Source organism: Sciurus carolinensis, chromosome 2 (genome assembly GCF_902686445.1).
Source record: "Sciurus carolinensis chromosome 2, mSciCar1.2, whole genome shotgun sequence".
NCBI classification, from domain to species: domain Eukaryota; kingdom Metazoa; phylum Chordata; class Mammalia; order Rodentia; family Sciuridae; genus Sciurus; species Sciurus carolinensis.
Window position 1 is genome coordinate 68,373,867 of NC_062214.1, and position 21,936 is coordinate 68,395,802.

The 21,936-nt window shown below is 39.7% G+C and overlaps 1 protein-coding gene across 1 annotated transcript in view; it reads left to right on the forward strand.

Annotated features, from left to right (window-relative positions):
- Nucleotides 1-21,936, forward strand: part of Lrrk1 (leucine rich repeat kinase 1) — a 143,404-nt gene that overhangs the window by 55,336 nt on the left and 66,132 nt on the right. Inside the window, exons 3-6 of the mRNA XM_047541288.1 lie at nt 638-801; nt 9,718-9,889; nt 13,328-13,507; nt 13,928-14,076. Of these exons, the coding sequence (XP_047397244.1) occupies nt 638-801; nt 9,718-9,889; nt 13,328-13,507; nt 13,928-14,076 (665 nt within the window). The remainder of the gene's footprint in view (nt 1-637; nt 802-9,717; nt 9,890-13,327; nt 13,508-13,927; nt 14,077-21,936) is intronic.

Genomic DNA, 21,936 nt, shown 5'->3' on the forward strand with positions numbered 1-21,936 from the left:
CATACATCCTGGATCAGTCTCACCCATGGTCCAAATACATTTGGAGGCTCTGATTTCCAGGGAATTGCCCAAGATCATAGTGTGTCCTATTTGCACAGGGGCAGGGTGACCTGAGGGCTACAGATCCTAAATCCTGTGCCCTCTGTGGGGTTCTCTAGCCAGGAAGGAGGGGCTAGGGAAAGCCTGTAGATTTCCACACCCTCAGAATGACCCCATCCACCACTCCCCCCAGAACACAGCAGTGGGGCAGTTTATCTGGGTCACCTCTTCTCCCACCAAAGCCCCTGCTCCTCCCCTGCTGTCTGTGGAGTCAGCCAGCACCCCACACCAGCTTCCCTCAGGCTCTGGAATGGCTCCAGGTGACAGACTCACTGCAGAATCACCCAAGCTGTGCTCAACTGCCTGGTGAGCAGACAGCTTGGCTTCTGCACCAGCCCCAAAAAGTCTCTTTCTGAAGGCTGCAGGTCCCTAGCCTGACGAATTTTGGTGACGACAGCACTTCGGGGCTATCTTTTCTCTTCCTACAACCCCCAGAATTATGTCACAGACAGCTCATCCCTCTACCGTCATCTCCTGTCACTCTCCAAAGCACACTGGCAGTGACGGTGACACAGTGCGTGTGCTTCCTCCCATGCAGGTGCCGGGGCTATGGGCAGCAAACTGTCCACAACAGGCGGGGACTCCACAGCACGGTCCCCCAGGACAGAAGACATTCACAGCGCATACAAGAAGGGAGACTTCAGCAGGGCCCGCCACCTGCTCAGGGAGGCTTGTGAAGAATGCACAACCCAACTGGAAAAGGTAGGGGGAATTTGCACCCCCGGGGCCACCACTGCAGTCCTGGTTTGGATGAGGGTTAGTGCTCAGATTCATTTCTCATTGACATCTTTTTTTTTTTTTTTTCTTTTGAGTTGCTAGGGATTGAACCTAGGGCTTTGGGCATGCTAGTCAAGTGCTCTATCAACTGAGCTACATCCCCAGCCCATTATTGGCATGATCTTAATGAGGATTTTTTTTTTATTGCATCCTGAAAATATCTCATTTTGCACATATACTTGTGGGTACCGTTCCTTCTGAGGTGACTTCTTCATGGACTGTCATCACAGAAGCAAGCCCCTCCCCACCTGTTCATGTCAAAGCTTTAAGGAACGGGGGTGGGGTAACTTATATGTAAAGAATGAAATACCATCTGTGGATTTAACCAACTGTATTCTTTTACACTCTTTTTCCATTATAAAAATAGCACAAGCTCAAAAGAGAAAATTTAGAAAATCTGTAAAAGTAATAGAAGAAAGAATAAAAATGTAACCATGCTTCTAGGATACTCAAACAATCCCACTTAACAGTTTTTGTGTATTTTTCTTCCAGCTTGCTGAGCTGAGCATATGTTGTTACTTCTAATATAAATAGAGTTATATATATATAGTTTTGCATGTACTTCTTGTTCTCACATAATATGTCAAAAATCTTCTGCGTGACTATAAATTCGTTGTGTCACCTCCAATGGCTGCATGATATTCCATCTGGTAGAAAACCAATAATTTACTCAGCTGCTCCTCTTGTTTGGATTATTTCTAATTTCTTACTAATTCAAAATAATACTGTAGTGAATGTTTTCACTTAATTCTTTTCTTATTGTAAGGTAATTTTCTTAGCATAGATTGGTAGGAATTGAGACTGTATGAGCATTTTTAAAGTTTTAGAACATATGCCAAACATATTTCCAAAAACCTTATACAAATGAACCCTCCCATCAACTGTTCAAGAGGGCCACATTCTCGCCCTTGTAGGGTGTAAGAATTGGAAGTTATCATGGAAACTGTGTGGATGTTTTATTTATATTATTTTGATTAACATAGGCTTAACATGTCTCCAGTAAACAAGTGTTAGAAATTATTTGATTCTTAAACTTCTAGGCTGTTCTCAGAAAGTTAAGTACCCATGAGGTACAACATGCTTGAGAATTGAGGGGAGGGCATTTGCAACTCCTCTGATTGTGAATTCACAGTGTATTTGGAAGGGGCCCCTCTTCTATACGGGGCCATGGCCTAACTGCTCTATCCACAGGAACAGATGGCTCATAAACATCACTATGCCCAGGACATAGGAAACCATGTAGCACTCCAACAAAACAAAATAATGAACTTAGAGGTTTTCTTTTTACCTCATGCATATCAGGATACTGCAGAAGCTGGTAACCCAGAAACACAAACACATACAGGCAAAAAATTCTCAAGGAAAACTTGCTGTCTTGAGCTAAATAACCAGGCAAGGGACAAGCAGAAAATTTATAGGCAACGGCCAACCTACACACCACAGGAATGCCTGCAGCCCCAGCCCCAGGGGCCAGGTGGACAGCCTAGACTTTCACCTTTGCCAGTCTGTAACAACCTTTCCCAACTTCCCTACCTCCAGAGTGACTGAGAAGGAACTGGGATATTGATCCCCTCCAGTTGGTAACAAATCTCTCCTACCAGAGGAGACCATGCACTTCCATCTCCTGACTTACCTGTTAGTAAGGAAACACTCCTCCTTCCAGACAGCAAGGAATCGTAGCAAGCCTAATGATGAACCCCAAGTCCCAATAACAAGCAGTCCCTCCCCCTGGGTGTTAACCGTTTCTAGTAATGAAGTGGCACTCCTGTTGACCCACCAGAGTGACTAGTAGAATCTATACTCAAGACTTAAGATTCAGAGTCTTAAAATATATCGTCCCAAATTCCCTGGTTCTAATTAAAAAAAAAAAAAAAAGACAAAAAAATTCATACGAGGAAATGGAAAAATCTCAAACTCAATGAAAAAAGACAACAAACATACACCAACAGCAAGATGACTCAGAACTTAGAAATATCTGACAAAAATTCTAAAGCAGACATCATAAAAATGCTTCCAAAGTATGAGCACACATAAGTGAAAAAATAGAAAATCACAGAAAAGAGAAATTTTGGCAAAGAAATGAAGATACCAGTAGAACTAAATGGAAATTTTAGAACTTAAAAATATTATAGCTGAAGTTTAAAAAAATAGATGGTCTCAATTCTAGAATAGAGAGGATAAAGGAAAGAATTGGTAAACTTTGAAGGTAGAACAATGGAAATTACCCAGTCTGGAAATAGGGAGAAAAATAGACTGAAAACAAATGAGCAGATCCTGATAGACACTTGAGTATTTTAACTGGATAGCTAATATTCATGTCATCAAAATCCAAGAAGGAGAGTATAAAGAAGGCAGGACTCAAATTACTGAAAACTTCTGAAAAAATTGCCAAAAGAAAATAATTAAGAGGCTGAATGAATCCCAAACAGAATAAATCCAGTGAAATTCATTCCAAGCATATTATAGTCAAACTTATGAAAACAAAAGAAAACAAAACAAGCAAAAATCTGGGAAGCAGCCAGAGAGAAATATTGACTGTGGGGGAAAAAAACATTTCAAATGACAGTGAATTTCTCATCAGGAACCAAAAGACTAGAAGAAAGCAGCACATTTTTCAAGTGCTGAAAGAAAAAAAGGTCAACCCAGAATGCCATATATCAGAGAACAGCCTTCAGGAAGGAAGGGAAAATAGACATTCTGGAATTATGGAAAACTAAGAGGATTAATTTCCAGAAGCTCTACCCTAAATGAATGTCCAAAGGAAATTTTGTAGACCGAGAGAAAATTACAAAAAGAGGAAGCTGTTCCCAGAAAGAAGGAATATGGAAATAGCAAAAATATGGGTAAATAAAATAAATTTTCTTTCTCATCTTTAAATTGTTCTTTTAAATTGTTTGAAAATTGAAACAAAAATAATAACATTGCCTAATATAGTTCTTAATATATGGAAAGAAAATGTTTAAGACAAGAGAATTCTTTTATAAATGAAGGCAGGTAAAGTGATACACAGAGGTAAGGATTTTATACTCCACTCAAAATGGTAAAATGCTGAAAACAGTAGATTTTAATAAGTTATTTCTCTATATATAATGTGTCTGTGTTTATGTATTATGTGTATAATATAACATGTAATGTGTACAACTACTAAAAAAAACTATGCAGAGAGATATACTCAAAACACTATAGATTTATCGAAATGAAATTCAAAAAAATTTAAGGAATTCACAGGAAGATAGGAAAATGAAAACAAAAATGAAGCAGAGAGCAAACAAAAAACAAATAAGCAAGCAAAATAATGCAGCAGACTTAAATCTTAACATCTAAATATTATATTAAACATGAGTGGTCAAAATACATGAACTTAAAGACAGAGTTTAGCAGAGCAGATATAAAAACATATGCAACTGTATACTATTTATAAAAAAAACATTTTAAATACAATGATATATGTAGGTTGAAAGAAAATGGATGGGAAAAGATTTCACAATGTTATTATGAAAACATTAATCAAAAGAAAGTAAGAGGGGCTATAGTATTATCAGAAAAGTCAATATCAAAGCAAAAAAATACTTACCATAAGCACAGAGGGTTATTACATAGTGATAAAGGTCTTGATCTGCCAAGAAAACATAGCAATCTTAAGTGCATATGCACCAAATGACCGAGATACCAAAATTATGAAACAAAAGCTGATATAACTGAAAGTAGAACTAAATAAGTCCACAATTGTGATTAGAGGTTAGATGGGTTTTTTAAAAAATATTTTTAGATGTTGATATACCTTTATTTTATTCATTTATTTATATGTGGTACTGAGAACTGAACCCAGTTCCTCACACATGCTAGGCAAGCACTCTACCACTGAGCCACAACCCCAGCCCACAGGTTAGAGATTTTGACACCCTCTCTCAACTATTGATAGAGGAATTAAACAGAAAAATCATCAAGAATACAGAATAACACTATCAACCAACAGAATCTAACTGACATTTATAAAACATTCCATCCAATAGCAGTAGATACATATTCTTTTCAAATGTCCACAGATCATATATCAAGATAAACCAGTAACCTTGGCTATGAAACAAACCTCAACAAATTTAAAGTAATTGAAATCATACAGAATGTGTTCTCTAATTTCAATGGAATCAAAAGAGAAATCAATAACAAAAAGATAATGGGAAGATCTCCAATGACTAGAAACTAACCACACACTTTAAAATAATCCATGGGTCAAAGAGAAAGTTTCAAAGGAAATTTTTTTTAAAAAAATTAACTGAATGAAAATGAAAATACAAGAGAAAAGAGACAATCACCAATATAAGGAAGGAAACAGAGAATATGACTACAGATCCTGGAAGCATTGGAAGGATAACAGAGGAACACTATGAACAACTCTATGCACATAAATTTGGCAACTTAGATAAAATGTACAAATCTTTCAACAGTAGACACTACCACAACTCATTCAATATGAAACACATAATTTGAATAATTCTTTAACCATTAAGGAAATTCAATTTGTAATTTTAAACCTCCTAAAAAATAAATCTATAGATCCAGATGGTTTCACTGCAGAATTCTTCAGTCTCTTCCAGAAAATAGGAAGGAATACTTTCCAACATTTCTATGAAACCAATATTATCCCAACCCCCAAACTAGACAAAAACAGTATAAAAGAGGGAAAAAAAGGAAAGACCAATCTCCATCATGAATATAGATTCAAAAATTCAGCAGCAAATGAAAAGAATTATATACACCATGACCAAAGGAGGTTTATTCCAGAGATATGAGACCAATTTCTGTATTTAATAATCAATCAGTGTAATCCTCCATATTAATAGATTAAAGAAGAAAATTTGCTTTCCCACATCAATTGATGCAGAAAAGGCATTTGAAAAATTCAGTACCCATTCATGACTTAAAAACTCTCAGAAAATATGGAACAAAAGGGAACTTTCTCAATCTAAAAGAAATCTCTAAAATCTACAAAATACAACTAACATCATACCTCACCATGGTCTTAGTCTATGTTCTATTGCTATTAACAAAATACCCAAGACTGTGTAATTATAAGAAATAGAGGTTTTTGTCTCATGGTCAGGAGTCTAACAAGATCCTTGAGCTGTATCACAACATGACAGAAAAGCAAAAAGCAATTGAATGCATGTGGAGGAGACAAAACACAAGAGGCAGGCTCACCTAATAACAATGTGGACTTCTAAGAACAAATCCACTCACTTGATAAAGGCATCAGTCCCTCTTAATGACCTCATCACCTCTTGAAGGCACAACCTCCCAGTACCATCACAATGGCAAGCAAGTGTCTATAGGAGTTCTGAAAGGGACAAACCACATTCAAACCACAGCAATGGTGAAAGGTCTCTTTCCCCCTAAGATTAAGATCAAGGCAAGAATGTCCACTCTCAGTACAGTACTGGAAGTTCCATGCAAGAAGTTATAATTATATTCAATAAGGCACTATTCAATGTACTACTGGAAATCCTCGCCAGTGCAATAAGACAAGGAAATGAAATAAATCTGAGAGGAAAACAATAAAACTGTCCCCTATTTGCCAAGGATGGTATACATAGAAAGTCTGAATGAAACAATCCATAAAAGAAAAAGTTGATAAATCAGGTGATTCAAAATTAGAAACTTTTGCTGTGAAAAATTCTCTGTTATGAGGTTAAAAGGACAAGCTGTAGACAGGGAGAAAATATTTGTTAACTATACACATGACAAAGGTCTCATATCTAGAAGTTATAAAGAACTCTAAAAACTTTAACAATGAAAAGCAAACAATGCGGTTAGGAAATGAATGAATTCATGAAGAAATGTTTGTCTGAAGAGGATATATAGGGAGCAAATAAGCACATGAAAAGCTGTTCAACATGGTTAGCCATTAAAGAAATGCAAATTAAGACCATAGTGATCAATCACTGTGAACCCATTTGTAATGACTAAAATAATAAATAGTGAAAAAAACAAATTCTGATCCGAATACAAAGAAACTGTCTTGTACATTGCTGGTGAGAATGTCAAATGGTGAAGACACTCTGGAAATGGCTTAGTAGCATATTAAAAAACTAAAAACACATTTACATTATGAGCCAGCAATTGATCTGAACTTTTATTCTGGAGAAATGAAACTAAGTACCCACAAAAATGAGCATGAACAGTTCCAGCTTTATTTGTAATAGTCACAAACTAGATGTAATCAAAAACTCTCAGCTGGTGAGGGGTTAAACATACCAGAGAGCACTACTGATCAATATAAAGACACTTAGGGAAATATACAGCAACCCAGTGGGTCTCAAGGGCACTATGTGGAATAGAAGGAAAGCCAGTCTCCTTGTCGTGTTCTATACGGTTCCACTTTGTAATTCCACAAAATGACAGAGATGGAAGAGAGATTAGTGGTTGCCTGGAACTCAGAGTGTAGAAAGGAGAGTGGTTGAGACTTGAAAGGGGTAGCATGAGGGAGATTCCCGTGGTGAAGGAAAGTTCCATGTCTGTATTTGGTGGTGACACAGGTCTACTTGCGTGACACAATGACAGCTTTGTATACACATATCTTACTAACACGGACTTGCCAGTTTTGATAATGGTAAGATGTTACCATTGGGGAAAACCAGATGAAGGATAATCAGATCCTCTCATACTATTTTTGCAACATCCTGTGAATCTCCAGTTATTTCACAGTGAAAAAATTTAAAAAAATAAGAACAAGTAAAATTTAACTCCATTTTTATAGCATTTGAAAACTGGCAAAAACGAACCTTTGGTGTGGGAAGTCAGGAGAGTGATTCCTCCTGTTAGGGCAGTGACAGGAAGCTTACACAGTGGCGCTTCTGGGCTCGGGGCAGTATTCTGCTCCTTGGTCTGGGGCCAGTCACATGAATGTGATCAAGTGAGAGTTCATGAAACTGAGCACTTCCAATTTTTTTTTAACTCTTCTAGGTATGTAGTAAATGGATAAAAAGTTATAATGAGTTAGGTAAAAAGAACATTTGGTTTTGTAGAGACTACCTGTGAGGGTGTATGGATAAACATGTTCTGGAAGACTTGTGAGAGCACTTTCCTTTGCAGACAGAGGTTGGTTGGTAGAGCTATAGAAAGTCCTCTATTTTTTATTTTTTACTAAATTAAAATAAATACATACTCCAGAGCCTCTGAGCTGTCTCCAGCCAAAAAATCAGCTCCAGCTCCTCCCACCCTCTGGGTTCCTCTTGACCTTGGACTGGCTCTGTGAGCTCTCCTACCACCTCTTGAGGATGGAGCTTTTAAGTCTATGACCGACTGGAGTCTAGACGGCTGTTAGTTGTATTAGTCGTTTAATCAATCACCGTGGTTTTTCTCCATAATGCAAGTGCTTTCCTGGAATGGCAGGGCTAACCGGCCCCACCCTGGGCAGAGCAGCAGGCAATAGGGTTTTCTCTTCTGGTCATATCAAATACATAACTCTCTACTGTCCTCCAAATAATTCCATCCCTGAAAGTGTCCCTCATCCCATTTGTCATCTCCATTGCAGCTCATTCATTCCACTTACAGAACCTGAACCTGCCTCCAAATCACACTTTTCCAGGAAGTCTTGGATGGAATGGGGGGAACATGGGCTTTGGAGCTGCAGAGACTCCAATTCAATTTTGGGTGCAGAGGGTGATCTGATGACAAACCTTGACCATGGATAAGCTTTCACTTCCTCCTCTACAAGATGGAAATATGGGTTGCATGATTGGTAAGAGGATCAAAGTGATTATATGAAGTACTCAGTGCTACATCTGGAATGTGAAGTGACTGTGTGAAGTACTCAGCACTGCATCTGGAATGTGGTCAGAGCTTGACAAATATCATTTCCCTTTCCTGGGTTCCCTTTGCCCATTTCTGCCCATCTCATCCTAACATGAACTCCAAAACACTACTTCTTTTCTTTCCTTTGTACAGTGCTGGGGATCAAACTGAGTCTCCCGTCTGCAAGGCAAGTGCTGTACTACTGAGCTACATCCCCAACCCCAAGACACTTATTTTCTAAACCATTCAGCAAGCAACACGTGCTTGTTGGTGGTTCTCTTATGCACATTCCTACCTTGAACAGGAACAGTGCTGTCCAGTAGAAATAGAATGTGAGCCACAAATGCATGAACAAATTTCCTAAGTCACATTGAGGAAGTAAAGGGAAACAGAAGAAATGTTAATACCATTATTTCATTTTGCCTGAATACCAGCAGTCTCCAAATTTCAAAGGCTGACAGTGAGTTTTGGACTTTGCAATGGTGTGAAGATCGTATGCATTCAGTACTGGAATTTTGAATTTTTCTCTTTTCTCAGGTTAGCGATATGTGGGTCCATCCTCTTGTGATGTTGGGCAGCAGTGGTGAGCCACAGCTCCCTGTAGGCTACAGGGTCAAGCAGGGAAACAGCTGGCACTCTACATTGTGCTGCATTGCTAGGCTAGGGTGTTTGGTAGGTTAAATGTGTTCTGTGTATTTTCAACTTACAACAAGTTTATGGGGAGCATAAACCATCATAAGTCAAGGAACATCTATGTGTAGATTAAAAATCTTTATTTCAATGTGTGATCAACATAAAATTATTGATGAGCTGGTTTACCTTCTTGTACTAGGTTTTTGAAGTCCCAGGTGAGCTTCCACTCTCCTCCACATCTCACTTCCAACAGCTACGTTTCAAGCCCTGCACGGCAGCTTGTGGCAGGTGTTGTCAACCCCGGGCAGAGAAGCACCAGTCTTGCCCATGACCTTGGTGAAACATTTAAAGCAGATTCACTTGGCAGTTCCAAACAGAGCTGGTCTCGCTGAAGCACTATTCTGTTTTGACCAGGGTCAACTCCTGAGCATCTCAGCGGCCCATGGGGATCTGGAGATGGTCCGGTATCTACTCTCTGAGAAACAGGTGGAGCTGCCAACGGAACCCACCGATGACAACCCCGCTGTGATGGCAGCACACTTTGGGCACACTGAAGTTGTACATGAACTGCTGGAGTCCTTAGCAGGTAAATCACAGCATGTGAGCTCCTTACCACCTCTCAGGGGACCCTCTTAAGTTTCAACCAGAAATTCTCATCTCTTCATGCTTTTACCAAAAAGGAGATCAGTAAGTCTGAGGCATCCAACTGACAATCTAAGTGAAAACTGCCTGCCAACCACAGCACCAATCCCATGTCTCACTCCCATTAACTCATGGGGAAATAATAAAGAATATAGAACAATAAAGCTTTTCTTTTATTAATGGGCTATCTTTTTAGAGCAGCCTTAGGATTACAGAAAAATTGATAAGAAAGCACAGGTTTTCAGGGCTGGGGTTGTAGCTCAGTGGTTGAGCACATGTGAGGTCTTGGATTGGATCCTCAGCACCACATAGAAGTGAATGGATAGAATAAAGGTATTGTGTCTATCTACAACTAAAAAATATATTCAAAAAAAAAAGAAAGTACAAGTTTCCATATCTCCCCCTACACAATTTCCCCATTTTATATCAGTCTGCTACATTTGTTACAATTAATAATCCAATATCAAAACATTATCATTTAGTCCATAGCAATACTAGGGTTTATTCATAGACTATGAATTTTTACAAATAATGACATCTGTCTGCCATTACTATATCACAGAGAATAGTTTCACTGCCCCAAATATCCCCTGTTCTTCATTTGTTCCTCCCCCTATTCATTCCCTGCAACCCTTGAAAACCACTGGTTTATTTGTTTATTTAGTTTTTAATTTTTGTACCAGGGATTGAACCCAGGGACATTTCACTGAGCCATATCCCCAACCATTTTTTATATTTTATTTTGAGACAGGGTACCGTTAAGTTGCTTAGTGCCTCACAAAGTTGCTGAGGCTGGCTTTGAACTTGCAATCCTCCTACCTCAGCCTCCCAAACCACTGGATTTCTAAAGTGTCACAGGATTGGAATAACAGTAGACAGCCTTTCAGATCAGTTTATTTCACCTAGTGATACGCACCTAAGATTCCTCTGTGTCTTTTCATAACTTCATAGCTCCTTCAGTGACTGAATCCGTTGTGTGCATGTACCATGCTGTGTTGCATTTGTGATTTTCCCTTTGGTAAACTCAGGGTGTCCTGGTCTCCTATAATTTCCCATGGTGACCTTGGCTCAGTAATTTTGGGCAAGTTCTGGCTGGCATCACCACAGCTATAGACTGAGGCAGACCCTTGCAATGGTCTTTGAAAGTTGGGATTTTGTCTGGGAGCAGGCCTGGCTTTGTGCACTAGAAGGGCCCCATGATTGGTTTAATACCCTGTGGTTGTCTTCTTGAAATTTTTCATAAATTTTAATCAAAGGGTCCTATTTATTTCATTTTGCACTGGGCCCTACACATCATGTAGCAGTCCTGTTTGGAGGTGTCAAACTGTATGCTTTTAGATACATCTGTGCTCAGAGATACTTCCAAGCTGGTGCCTGCTTCATGTGTCTGGAGGACAAATAAGGTTATAGACAGGACTCGAACAGTCTTAGGACTTGTAAGAAGCAGACTAGGGGAGGCAGTACAAAGGAGGGAAGGGAGGAACCTGGTCCACCAAAAGGTGGCCCTCTTGTCAGGGATCCCCAAGATCAGCTCTGTTCTAGCCCCCAAAGAATCTACACCAACTGATTCCATCACCTAATCTTTCAGCTAATATTTATTGAATATTTGCCAAGTACTGAGCACGCTTTGGAACTTGAGAGCCATGGAGATTTTTTTTAAAGTTATTCTAGTTCTTTAATAGCTCCTGGTCAAGCAGGGAAAATTGAGATAGAAAGGAAGTTGACAGTGTGTGCTTTGTGGGAATTCCCAAACTAGAGGAGGAAGGCAGCCACGGTCAGCAGTTAAGTAGGACCAGAAGACAAGAGGTATCTAGAGGCAAGGGAGAGTCTGAGGGTAGGGGTGATGAGAGGATCCTTTGAAGCATGTCATACTGTAGTTCCTGGTTTCTAGCGGTCAGGGAGGAGGAAGGATGGAGACCAAAACCAGGCTCTCTCTGCGTTTGGCAGTTAGGACTCAGAGAACACAGGTAGGGGTTTCATGTGGTTAAGAGAGCACCCTGCAGTTTTTTACAAAGCAGAATTCAAGTCTTGGCTCTGCCCTTTTATCAACTCCAGGACCTTCAACAAATTCCCAAATTCAACAAATTCTCTCAGAGGTTTGGTTTCCTCGTCTTTTGAAATATAGCATCTGCCACCTGAGATTGACCATCTACATCTCAACAGAAGTTAGCATCGCAATTACTGTCTTACTTAGATATCCTTGCAGGAAATGAATTGAGGAGCGCTGGTTTTCTGACAATATGTCTTGAATCATTTATTCTAGTTAGCAAGAGAAGAAGGGACAATTATTTAGCACCAGCTAAAACACTCTGCCAGATGCCTTGTGTGATAAGTTCTGATTCCTGCCATCCTCATCTCCATTTCCTGGCCAGTGTTCAATCATGGAGAGGAAGGTTGCCTTCTCCATGCCTGGGGACACTTTGACCTTTAAGAACTTTACACCTCTGAAACAGAAAATATCATGATGCAGTTGGAAAGATGAGGTCATTTCTCCGTAGGAACTAGGTCCAGATGATACTGTGCTATTTTGAACTTGAAGATGTTGTCATTCTTCAGACCACACTGCCTTTGTTCATTCAATGTGCTAAAGTTATTTCATCCTGGAATTAGGTAGGCAGTTCTTTTAGGAAATAATTCTAAATCATTTAGCCTGTTGAATTAGATCTAACTTGTTTTTGTCAAGACTTTTTTTATAAATTATTATTTCATATATATATATATATAAAACAAAATTTGAAAGAGCAGAGTAGTGTTAGTACTCTAATGATGTGATAACACAACATAATGAATTAGATTTATTGATTCAGGCACTTTACATGCATTATGCTATATAATTCTCACATTAAGTTTCAGAGAATGGGTGTTATTATACCCATTTTACTGATGGGTAAACTGAGGCAGGTAGAGGTTAAGAAATTTGTTCAAAATGGCATGGCTAAAATAGTTTAACCCTAAACTGGCTTTCCCCAAAGCTTAATTCTTGTTTATAATGCTACCCTAGGGGCAAAGTCAAGGTTGGGACGAGTTCGAAGGTCCAGAGAATGTTCAGAATCTGCTACCCAGAGAGAAAACCACAATACTGAAGAAGTTCATTCTATTCTTAATTTCCAAATATACGTTTTTATAATTTGGTTAAGATCACACTGGGTTGTCGTGAATCCTGCTTTTCTTCACTTGGCATCATTTGACCAGCAGGTGGATTTATAATGATGTGGGGAAACATCACACACAACCCAGATGGACAATTCCAGAAAACACTATCCACCCAACAAAAGCAACTTTCAGCTAGACACAGAACAGCTCAAGTTCATTAGGGGTCAAGCATGGGTGCAGCCAGTACCCTTCAGTGCCACTTTCACTCTGTCCTGTCGCCTCTCACCAGGTCCCTGCAGCCCCCAGCGGCTGCTGAACTGGATGCTGGCCCTGGCTTGCCAGCGAGGGCACCTGGGGGTGGTGAAGCTCCTGGTGCTGACACACGGGGCCGACCCAGAGAGCTACGCGGTGAGGAAGAACGAGTTCCCTGTCATCGTCCGCTTGCCCCTCTACGCAGCCATCAAGTCAGGTGGGTCCCGCCCTGAAAACTGTCCCTGTTCCAGATGTGGGACTGTGTCTTCACCCCTGCCCCAGATTCCCCAGTCGCCTCTGTGGGAACAACTTCCTGATCTGTTTCTTTTTCAAACAATCTGCACCCTCCTTCCCTCCACCTACCCTCACACTCCCTTGTCAGGGGATTTCAGTGAGGGGGACCCACTGTGCCAAATGTCACCCTCGTATGAGGCACTCCAAAGGGCAAAGTCTTGCAGAAATTCTCTCAGTACCAGGAACTCGATGCATCTCTATTACCTCGATGGGAGGTAATGGAGAAGCTCACCCAGCCTAAGAACTGCTCATCTTCCACCCAGAACGGTGGAGTCTGCCATTTTGGACAACAGTGGCCCCATCCATGTCGGAATGCCCTTTGCTTTCTGTTTTGTCCCATTAGGGAATGAAGACATTGCCATATTCCTGCTTAGGCATGGGGCTTTCTTCTGTTCCTACATCTTACTGGACAGTCCTGACCCCAGCAAACATCTCCTCAGGAAGTATTTCATGGAAGCAAGTGCCTTGCCCAGCAGTTGTCCAGGAAAACCAGTGAGTACTCGCTGCCTGTGGAGTGGGATCCCAAACCTGGCTTCATGTACTTTTTTCTCAAGGACTTTTTATTTTGGTGGGGGCATTTTCCCCCAAATTGGTTAAATAGACCATAATTTTTTACTGTTTTTTACATTTCCTTTGTTAAATTTTTAAAATACATAAGTTGCATGTGTTCGTTGTAACAAGTGAAAACAAAGGAGAGGAGTCATAAAAATTACGACCCTTCCTTCTTTGAAGTAAATAATTTAGCAATCTGGTAAGGATCTCTTCACACCTTTCCCTATGGAAAGCCATAAAAGCATTATAAACCTATCAAGGGCTGAGTTTAGTTTTCTATGTTAATTACAAAAATAATGTTGTGTTATTTATGTCATTGTCAACTTGATTCCTTAAAATTTATTACTCTTTCACAGCTTCTTTCTAGATCAATTGAGGTTGACTGCAAACCATTCTTATAAATACGTACATGCCTTAGATCTGTAGAGTCAGTGTAGCTTAGTGCACTCAGCCCCTCTTATGGGTTCACATTTGGAGTATTCCTGGTTTGGGCCTTGTAGGATATAGCCTGATTTGATGAGTATATTTGCTTATGTAGATCAGAGTTCTAAAAATGTACTGCTTTGGAATCACAGCCCTAAAACATGGTGGTCATTTGCACTTTCACCAGCAATATCTGGGACTCTCTATCCCCATTCCTTGCCAACATTTGATATCCCAGAGCCTTTTAGTTCCCATCAACCTGCTGGGTGAAATGATATCTATTAAGTGTTTCAATTATTAATACTCACACTGAATATTTTTTTCAGATCTTCACAAGCTATTCGTATTTTATGTAAGCTGCCTATTAATAATGGTCGTTGATTATTTTTCTAAGGATCTTTATCTTTTCCTTTTCACTTTGGAAAGTCTTTCCTATATTAGGGATCTTAAGCCTTTGTTGATCCTATATGTTGCCAGTATTTTTCCCAGCATATTATTTTTTCTTTGTTTATTATATTTTTATAACAAAGATTTAAGAATATGATCAAATGTTTCTATTCTTTATGGCTATAATTCTTTTTTCAGATTTCTTGAGTTGAATATTTATTTATTTCTCTTTTTTTCTCTAAGTTTGCCTTGGGGGTCATATTATTACTCAAACCCTTATCAGTGCTATATCAAAATCTAAAATATAGGGGCTGGGGTTATGGTTCAGTGGTAGAGTGCTTGCTTGGCATGCATGAGGCCCTGGGTTCGATCCTCAGCACCACATAAAAATAAAATAAAGATATTGTGTTCATCTACAACTAAAATGAAATATTTTTTAAAAAATATCTAAAATACAGTTATAGAGATCTATACGTTTATGCAGGCATAACTGTATATGTTCAAATGTATATACATATACATACACTCATGTATATTTTCTACCACCTCTACTAATTTTTTTCTCATTCTTCTATATTTTTCTAAGGTCTGTTTCACATACCTGGTTTGTGACTTTTCACCCATAGATATTGATTTTCATTTTATCAAATAACTGCTTTATTCCTACTGGTGCCTCTGTCCTACAAACTAAGTACTACTTTTCCCACGGCCATATTGCCCTCTTTTTCTATGTGTCAACTTTGAATAAGCTTTCCCAAACATTTATTTTCATTTTTTTATTTGTGTTCAGTTTTTATCCTATCTGAATGTGTGTCTCTTGAAAGAAGACCCCACTCACTTCACATTTGTATGAGATCTGCCATATTGGTTTACTCTTTCCATCTTTTTTTTTTTAATTGGTGCTGAGAATGGAACCCAAGACTTGCACATACTAGGCAAGCATTCTACCATTGATACAACCTAGCACTCATCATATTTATATATATTTTTCACCCTTCCATTATTCTTGCCAATTTCCTCATTTCTAAAAATACTAACATTCTGTTTTCTGCACTTGTTACCCTTCTGTGCCTTGGTTGGTCTTCTCAGTTATAAAACAGAGAGAATTCTATTCACTGTGGCAGGCAAACTGTGCATTTAGCACTGGGCCTGGCACATAGTAAATGCTCAATATTAATCAGTGTTCACTGGTTATTATTATTATTATTAGCCTCATGATGCAAAAACAAATAATGATCATCTAACCTTTGCATTTACAAAGTAACTGGTGTTTTTCCACAGCCCTTTATCATCATATTTGGTCCCCACTGTACCTCAGTGAGAATCACAGGGAATATAGTGTATTTTGCAGATGAAAATATTGAGGTATTAAGATTTACATTACTTTTCCAAGGACAACGAATACTAGACAAGGTTGATGACCAGACCAGATCCTGTGTCTCCTGAATGCAGAGCCGTCCGCCCTTTTCCAATTCCTGAAATGTACTCCCCAGATTCCATGTAGACCAGTGACTCTCACTTTTCTGCACATCAAAATGCCTGGGAGTTTTAAAGTGCTCAATGCTCAGGCCACACCCTTCACTGATTGAATCCGTATAGCTAAGATGGAACCCAGCATCGGAAGTTTAAGAAATTCCCCAGGTGATTCCCACATGCACCAGAGGTTGAGAGCTGTGGTTTTGATTTTCTTGGCATGAGGTTAAAAGCAGAAACATCGGCATCTCTGCCTGTGATCTGTCCTGCAGGGTGACTCCCACCATGTGTGTGGAGGTTGGCAAAGAGCACGGAAGTGGTGGTTGCATTTGCCAGTGAGGAGACAAAGAAAAGACAATGTTGCTTTTCTTCTCCTTGACTTTTCTGGGTCGAATCAGAAGAGGAAATGAAATTTCAGCGCAGCCTGAGTCATAAGGATTCCTTGGGCTTCCCCAAAGCAGGTGTTATTTTTATGATTCGAGTGAATTTCAAAGGCCAGCTCCTTGGAGTAGGTGTGTCTGGCTGCCCCTCAGCCTGTACCCTGCAAGAGCACGTTCCCTCTGTGCTGCTGGTGGGAGAGAGGAGGGAGGGGATAGCCCGGAGAGATCCAGAAAGGAACAATGACTCAGGAGCCAGAGGTAAGCTTTCCTGCCTTTCCAGCTATCCCATGGGATTCAGCTGACATTTTTGGTTCAGAATATTTAATTACTAATGGTAGGCATTAGAATAGTGCTTTGCTGACATGATACCTGGCCTAAAAGCTCCCTCGACTTCACCAGCATCCACGGCACTGACCTGAAGTAATAATCCCACCAGGGTACACGTGACATGAGTTGCCTCCAGGGCTGGTGGAGCAGGTAATGGTGGGGGGAGGTGCCACACAGTGACATTTTGTTTTGTGTGGTGTTTGTGCGCTGCCTCCCCCACTGGCTAGTGGGTATTTTTTAATGTCACTGCTGCCTTTATGGAAGCCATAGCAGGTCCAGTAGCAGTGACAACCTCCCTGCATGTTCTAGGTCCAGCACTGCCTGGTTCTCAGGCTGCCAGAATCCACCTCCATTGGCAACAGGCGGGTTGCAGAGAAACACACATCTCTTTTCCACGGCCAATGTCTGGCTCGTTGGGTTTTGTTGGTGTTTGGGTAACCAGGTTCCAGAAGCCAGACTACATGGTCTGGTCTGCTCCAATATACTTTTAAAAGAACAAAAGTAAAGCCAAGCTGGACCTGGCAAAGCCATTTCCCTGGCTCCTCAGTGGTCCTCTTAGAGCTGCCAAGCTCTTGCCTGCATGTCTAATAAGACGGCCTGTGTTCATGGTGAACATTCTGTCAGTGTTTCTCTGTGTTGCCATGAAAAATAACTTATTGCTTTACACCCAGAGAGGAGAAGGAAAACACAGAAATGCCAGGAAAGGCTTAACCAGGTCCTAGAATAACCACGCTATCCATCCCTGTTCAGCAGTTGGAGTTGCTGGGGCTCTTTTAAATGTCGGAAAAAAACGAGAGCCAGAATTAATTTTGAAACAACCCAGTGAGGAAATTGTTAATTTCCTCTTTCAAATCTGGCAAATAACCTAAATTTAAAGGGGTGTTTATAATTGTTATTTTTATTATTACTTTTTTGGATTTGCTCTGGCTTGTGTAGTTGAAAAGTTCTGGGTGAACCACCATATGTGTCCCTGTGTCGGTGCCCGAGCACAACCATCCCGGCTGCACTCCTACCATGCTGAAGAAGGCCCTTCATCTGTGTGATCCAGTGCATCTGGAATTTGCATTTGCAGGATGCTCACAGAGGGAGGGAAGTAGCAAAGGAGGCCTCTCTGCCTTTATTGAGGCCTGTGGAAGATGCCGATGTCGTCAGCCGAGTGGGGACTGCGTGTGCCTGATGGCCATGTGCTGACAGCCTTTCCTGAGAGACACTTAAGGCCTCTAGGAGGCACTCTTGTCTTAAGTGAGGCCTCATATGTGGTACAAAGCATTTTATTCAAGACTTTTGTGCTTTCAAGAGTATTTCCACACCCCGTGCCTCCATCTTGATTTCTCACATCCCACTCACAGCTGGTGGTGCTGTTTCACGTGGCAGAGGTGGGATTTGGCATCCCCAGATTTAAGTCTGTGGACCAGCGAGGCTCCCATGGGTAAGAGGCAATGCTGGGGAACAGACTCTGGGTCCCCATGTCTTGGCTTTTCACCACCTACTTTTATGAGAGGAGGAGAAAGCCTTCAGCTGCCCTCTGAAAATCATGAAAGCAAATTCAGGACTGTTCCAGGCATCTTTCCATCAATTCTTTCTTTTGCCCTGTGAGGAACTCAACCCATTACAGTAGTCCCTTACTATCTCTGCTTTTCACTTTCCGCAGTTTTAGTTGCTAGTAGTCAACTTGGGTTCAAAATGTTAAATGGAAAATTCCAGAAATACATTTATAAGTTTTAAATTGTATATCATTCTGAGCATTGTGATGAAATCTCACACTGTTCCACTCTCCATCCCACTTGGGATGTACAATCCCTCAACCAGTGTATCCATGCTGTATATGATACCTGACTGTCAATTACTTAGTAACTGACTGAGTGATCAGATTAATTATCAGGATATCACAGTTCTTGTGTTCAAGTAAATCTTATTTTACTTCATAGTCGTTCCAAAGCATAAGAATAGTGATGCTGGCCATTCAGATATGCAAAAATGTATTTTGAGAGAGAGCAAGAGCATTCACATAATTTTTATTATAGTATTTGTTATAATTGTTCTATTGTATTATAAGTTTGTGTTGTTGATCTCTTACTGTGCCTAAGTTGTAACTTAAAGTTGTATCATAGGTATGTATGTGTAGGAAAAAATTTATAAATAGGTTTGAGACTATTCAGTTTTAGACATCTTCTGGGAGTCTTGGAATACATCTGCCATGGATAAAAGAGACAACTATATTCTGCATGTGTCTATTTTCTCTAGTTTCCAGATAATGGATCTTTCAAGTAGGCATTTATCTTGTCCTAGATTTTAAGTCATAATACAAAGCAGCAATTACATACAACTCATGTTTAGTTAAAAACAGAGAAAGTGATTAATAAAATAGTCAAGAAGAAATGGAAAAGCTATTATTTGAACTTATATGACTAACTAAAACACATCATAAGAAAATGAGTAAAAGTAAGAAATATTATCAAATGTTATTGGAGCGGTTGGATATTAACCCAGAGATTTAGACTAATCATCATCATATCTCTATCTTATGTATCTATACATAGATATAGATATTATAAAAGGGAGATTATTATATTTCCAAATTTTAAAGATGTATTTCCAAATATAAAGATATGTAATCAGAAATAATATGAATGTGTTTAAATAGTAAATATACTAAATATACTAAATTATATTTTTAAAAGAAATATTTTTAAAAAGAAAGGTAATAAGCTGGGCATAATGGTGCACACCTAAAGTCCCAGCCACTTGGAAGGATGAGGCAGAAGGATCTCTTGAGCCTGTGAGTTTAAGACCGAGCTGAGCAACATAGTGAGACCCTGTCTCAAAAGAGAAAAAAAAAATTTTAAAGTCAACAGAAAATATTTGAGGAAAAAAAGCTGACAAAAACTAAATCAAAATAGATCATTGATATAGTGATACATCAGTTGATTATTGGATTTAGTTCAGTCAATGTTTATGGATACCCCACCAAATGCCTGGGTCTCCGCAGCAGCCAGGCCAGGCCATCTCCACACCTTAGCAGTTGCTTTGCTCACAGATTCCTTTGAATAAGAAGTTGAGTAACATAGCAGTTAATTTACACATCAGAAGACACAGACAGCAAATCATGGCATGGCATATGCAACCTTCCTGGCAATTACAGAAATTCAGATTAAAACAATTTGAAAATATTGTCACTCCTATTAAACTAGCGAAAGTAAATAGAAATGCTGAATAAGACATTTGGCAGGGTTGTGGAGTAATTGGCACATCAGTATCACGATCCTGGCACTGTAAATTGGTCCCATGTGTGCGTAAGTAATGGGCATCACCTGATAAACCCTATACAGGATTTTTTTCTCCCCCAGTAAGCTGCTCTGAGTTTGGTATTTCTTTTCTGAAAGATACCTTTAGGACACAACCACAAACCTGATGAAAGCCTGCATTTATAAGAATATTTGGGGCGGGGCGCAAAATGTCCAATAGCAGGGGAGAGACAATACTGTCTAATGCTATACCAGCAGGTGGACCCTTCCAAACCAGGAAACATTATACCTGCCTCCTCAGCACTCTACACGGTTCCTTGACCCAGGTACACCCTGCAAATCCCAGTCTTAACCCCACACAGCACCCTCAGGAAGGTCTTCCTTAACCCACAGCCTGGTCACATACCCCCTTACATAGCTTAGAGTTTCCTGTCTGGTTTTTTGTTTGTTTGGTTTGTTTTTGTTTTTGCTTTTCATAGCACTTACCAAAGTTTGGGGTTGTGTGTTTGGGTGGCATTCTTGTTATATGTCCATTCCTCCACTTGACTGGAATGCTTCTTGGAAATAGGGACCTTGGCCACTTTTGCTCACCCTGTGTGTGCCCCACAGTGCAGGGCCTGGAACAGATTTAATAGATGGTTGCATGTGTGGATGGGGGTTGGGTGTTGCATGGATGGATGATGGATGGATGGTTGGATGGATGGATGGTTGGATGGATGGATGATTGGATGGATGGATAGATTGTTGGATGGATGGATGGATGGATGGATGGATGGATAAACAGATGACTGAAATTTTATATGTGCATTAAACTCCTTTCTATTTATCTAGAACATCATAGATTTAATAGTACTTTGCCAAATATTCTTAACTAATCTTTTATACATTCCTGTGAGGTAAAAGTGTTGTTCTTATTTAAAAGTTGAGGAAACTGAGGATTCTCTTACTAGCTAGTTCAGTGGCTTAGTTAACTGCACCCAGTGTTTTTATTTTTGCTTTTCTCTCTTTCAAATAGCTATTAGCAAAATTCCTAAGTTGGAATGGATGACAAACAATTTCTTGTAAGTTTTCTATTTTTAAAAGGAATGACTGAAATGCTACAGAAAAAAAACAAGTAAGACGTTAGTTTTAGGGAGAAACCCCCTCTCTTTACCTGCTTTAAAGAATTTTAGTGAAGACAAAGTGATACATTTTCCTAAATTCCTTTCGCTATTCCAATGATTAAAGGTGGAATACGATGTGTCCCTTCCTGTGCTAGATGGTGCCATGGGTTCCCCTAAGTTGCCACCATGCTGTTTTGTTGGTAGAGACCCTATTTGACCTCCACACTGAAATATTTGAGTTTGGTCTATTGTATTCTGTTTAAAAAGATTTTATTACATTTTTTTGCATCCATGTACATACATGTAACTGAACTGGAATTTTAATGGCCCTTGCAAAATTACTAGTTTTGACTCATAAAACAAAGTGGGTCCTGCATTAAGGAACCATTTGTGTAACATAGGGACTGTTTGTTCTTTGAAAGATTTGATTGAAAACAATTTATATTGGATTAAGAGCCTTTG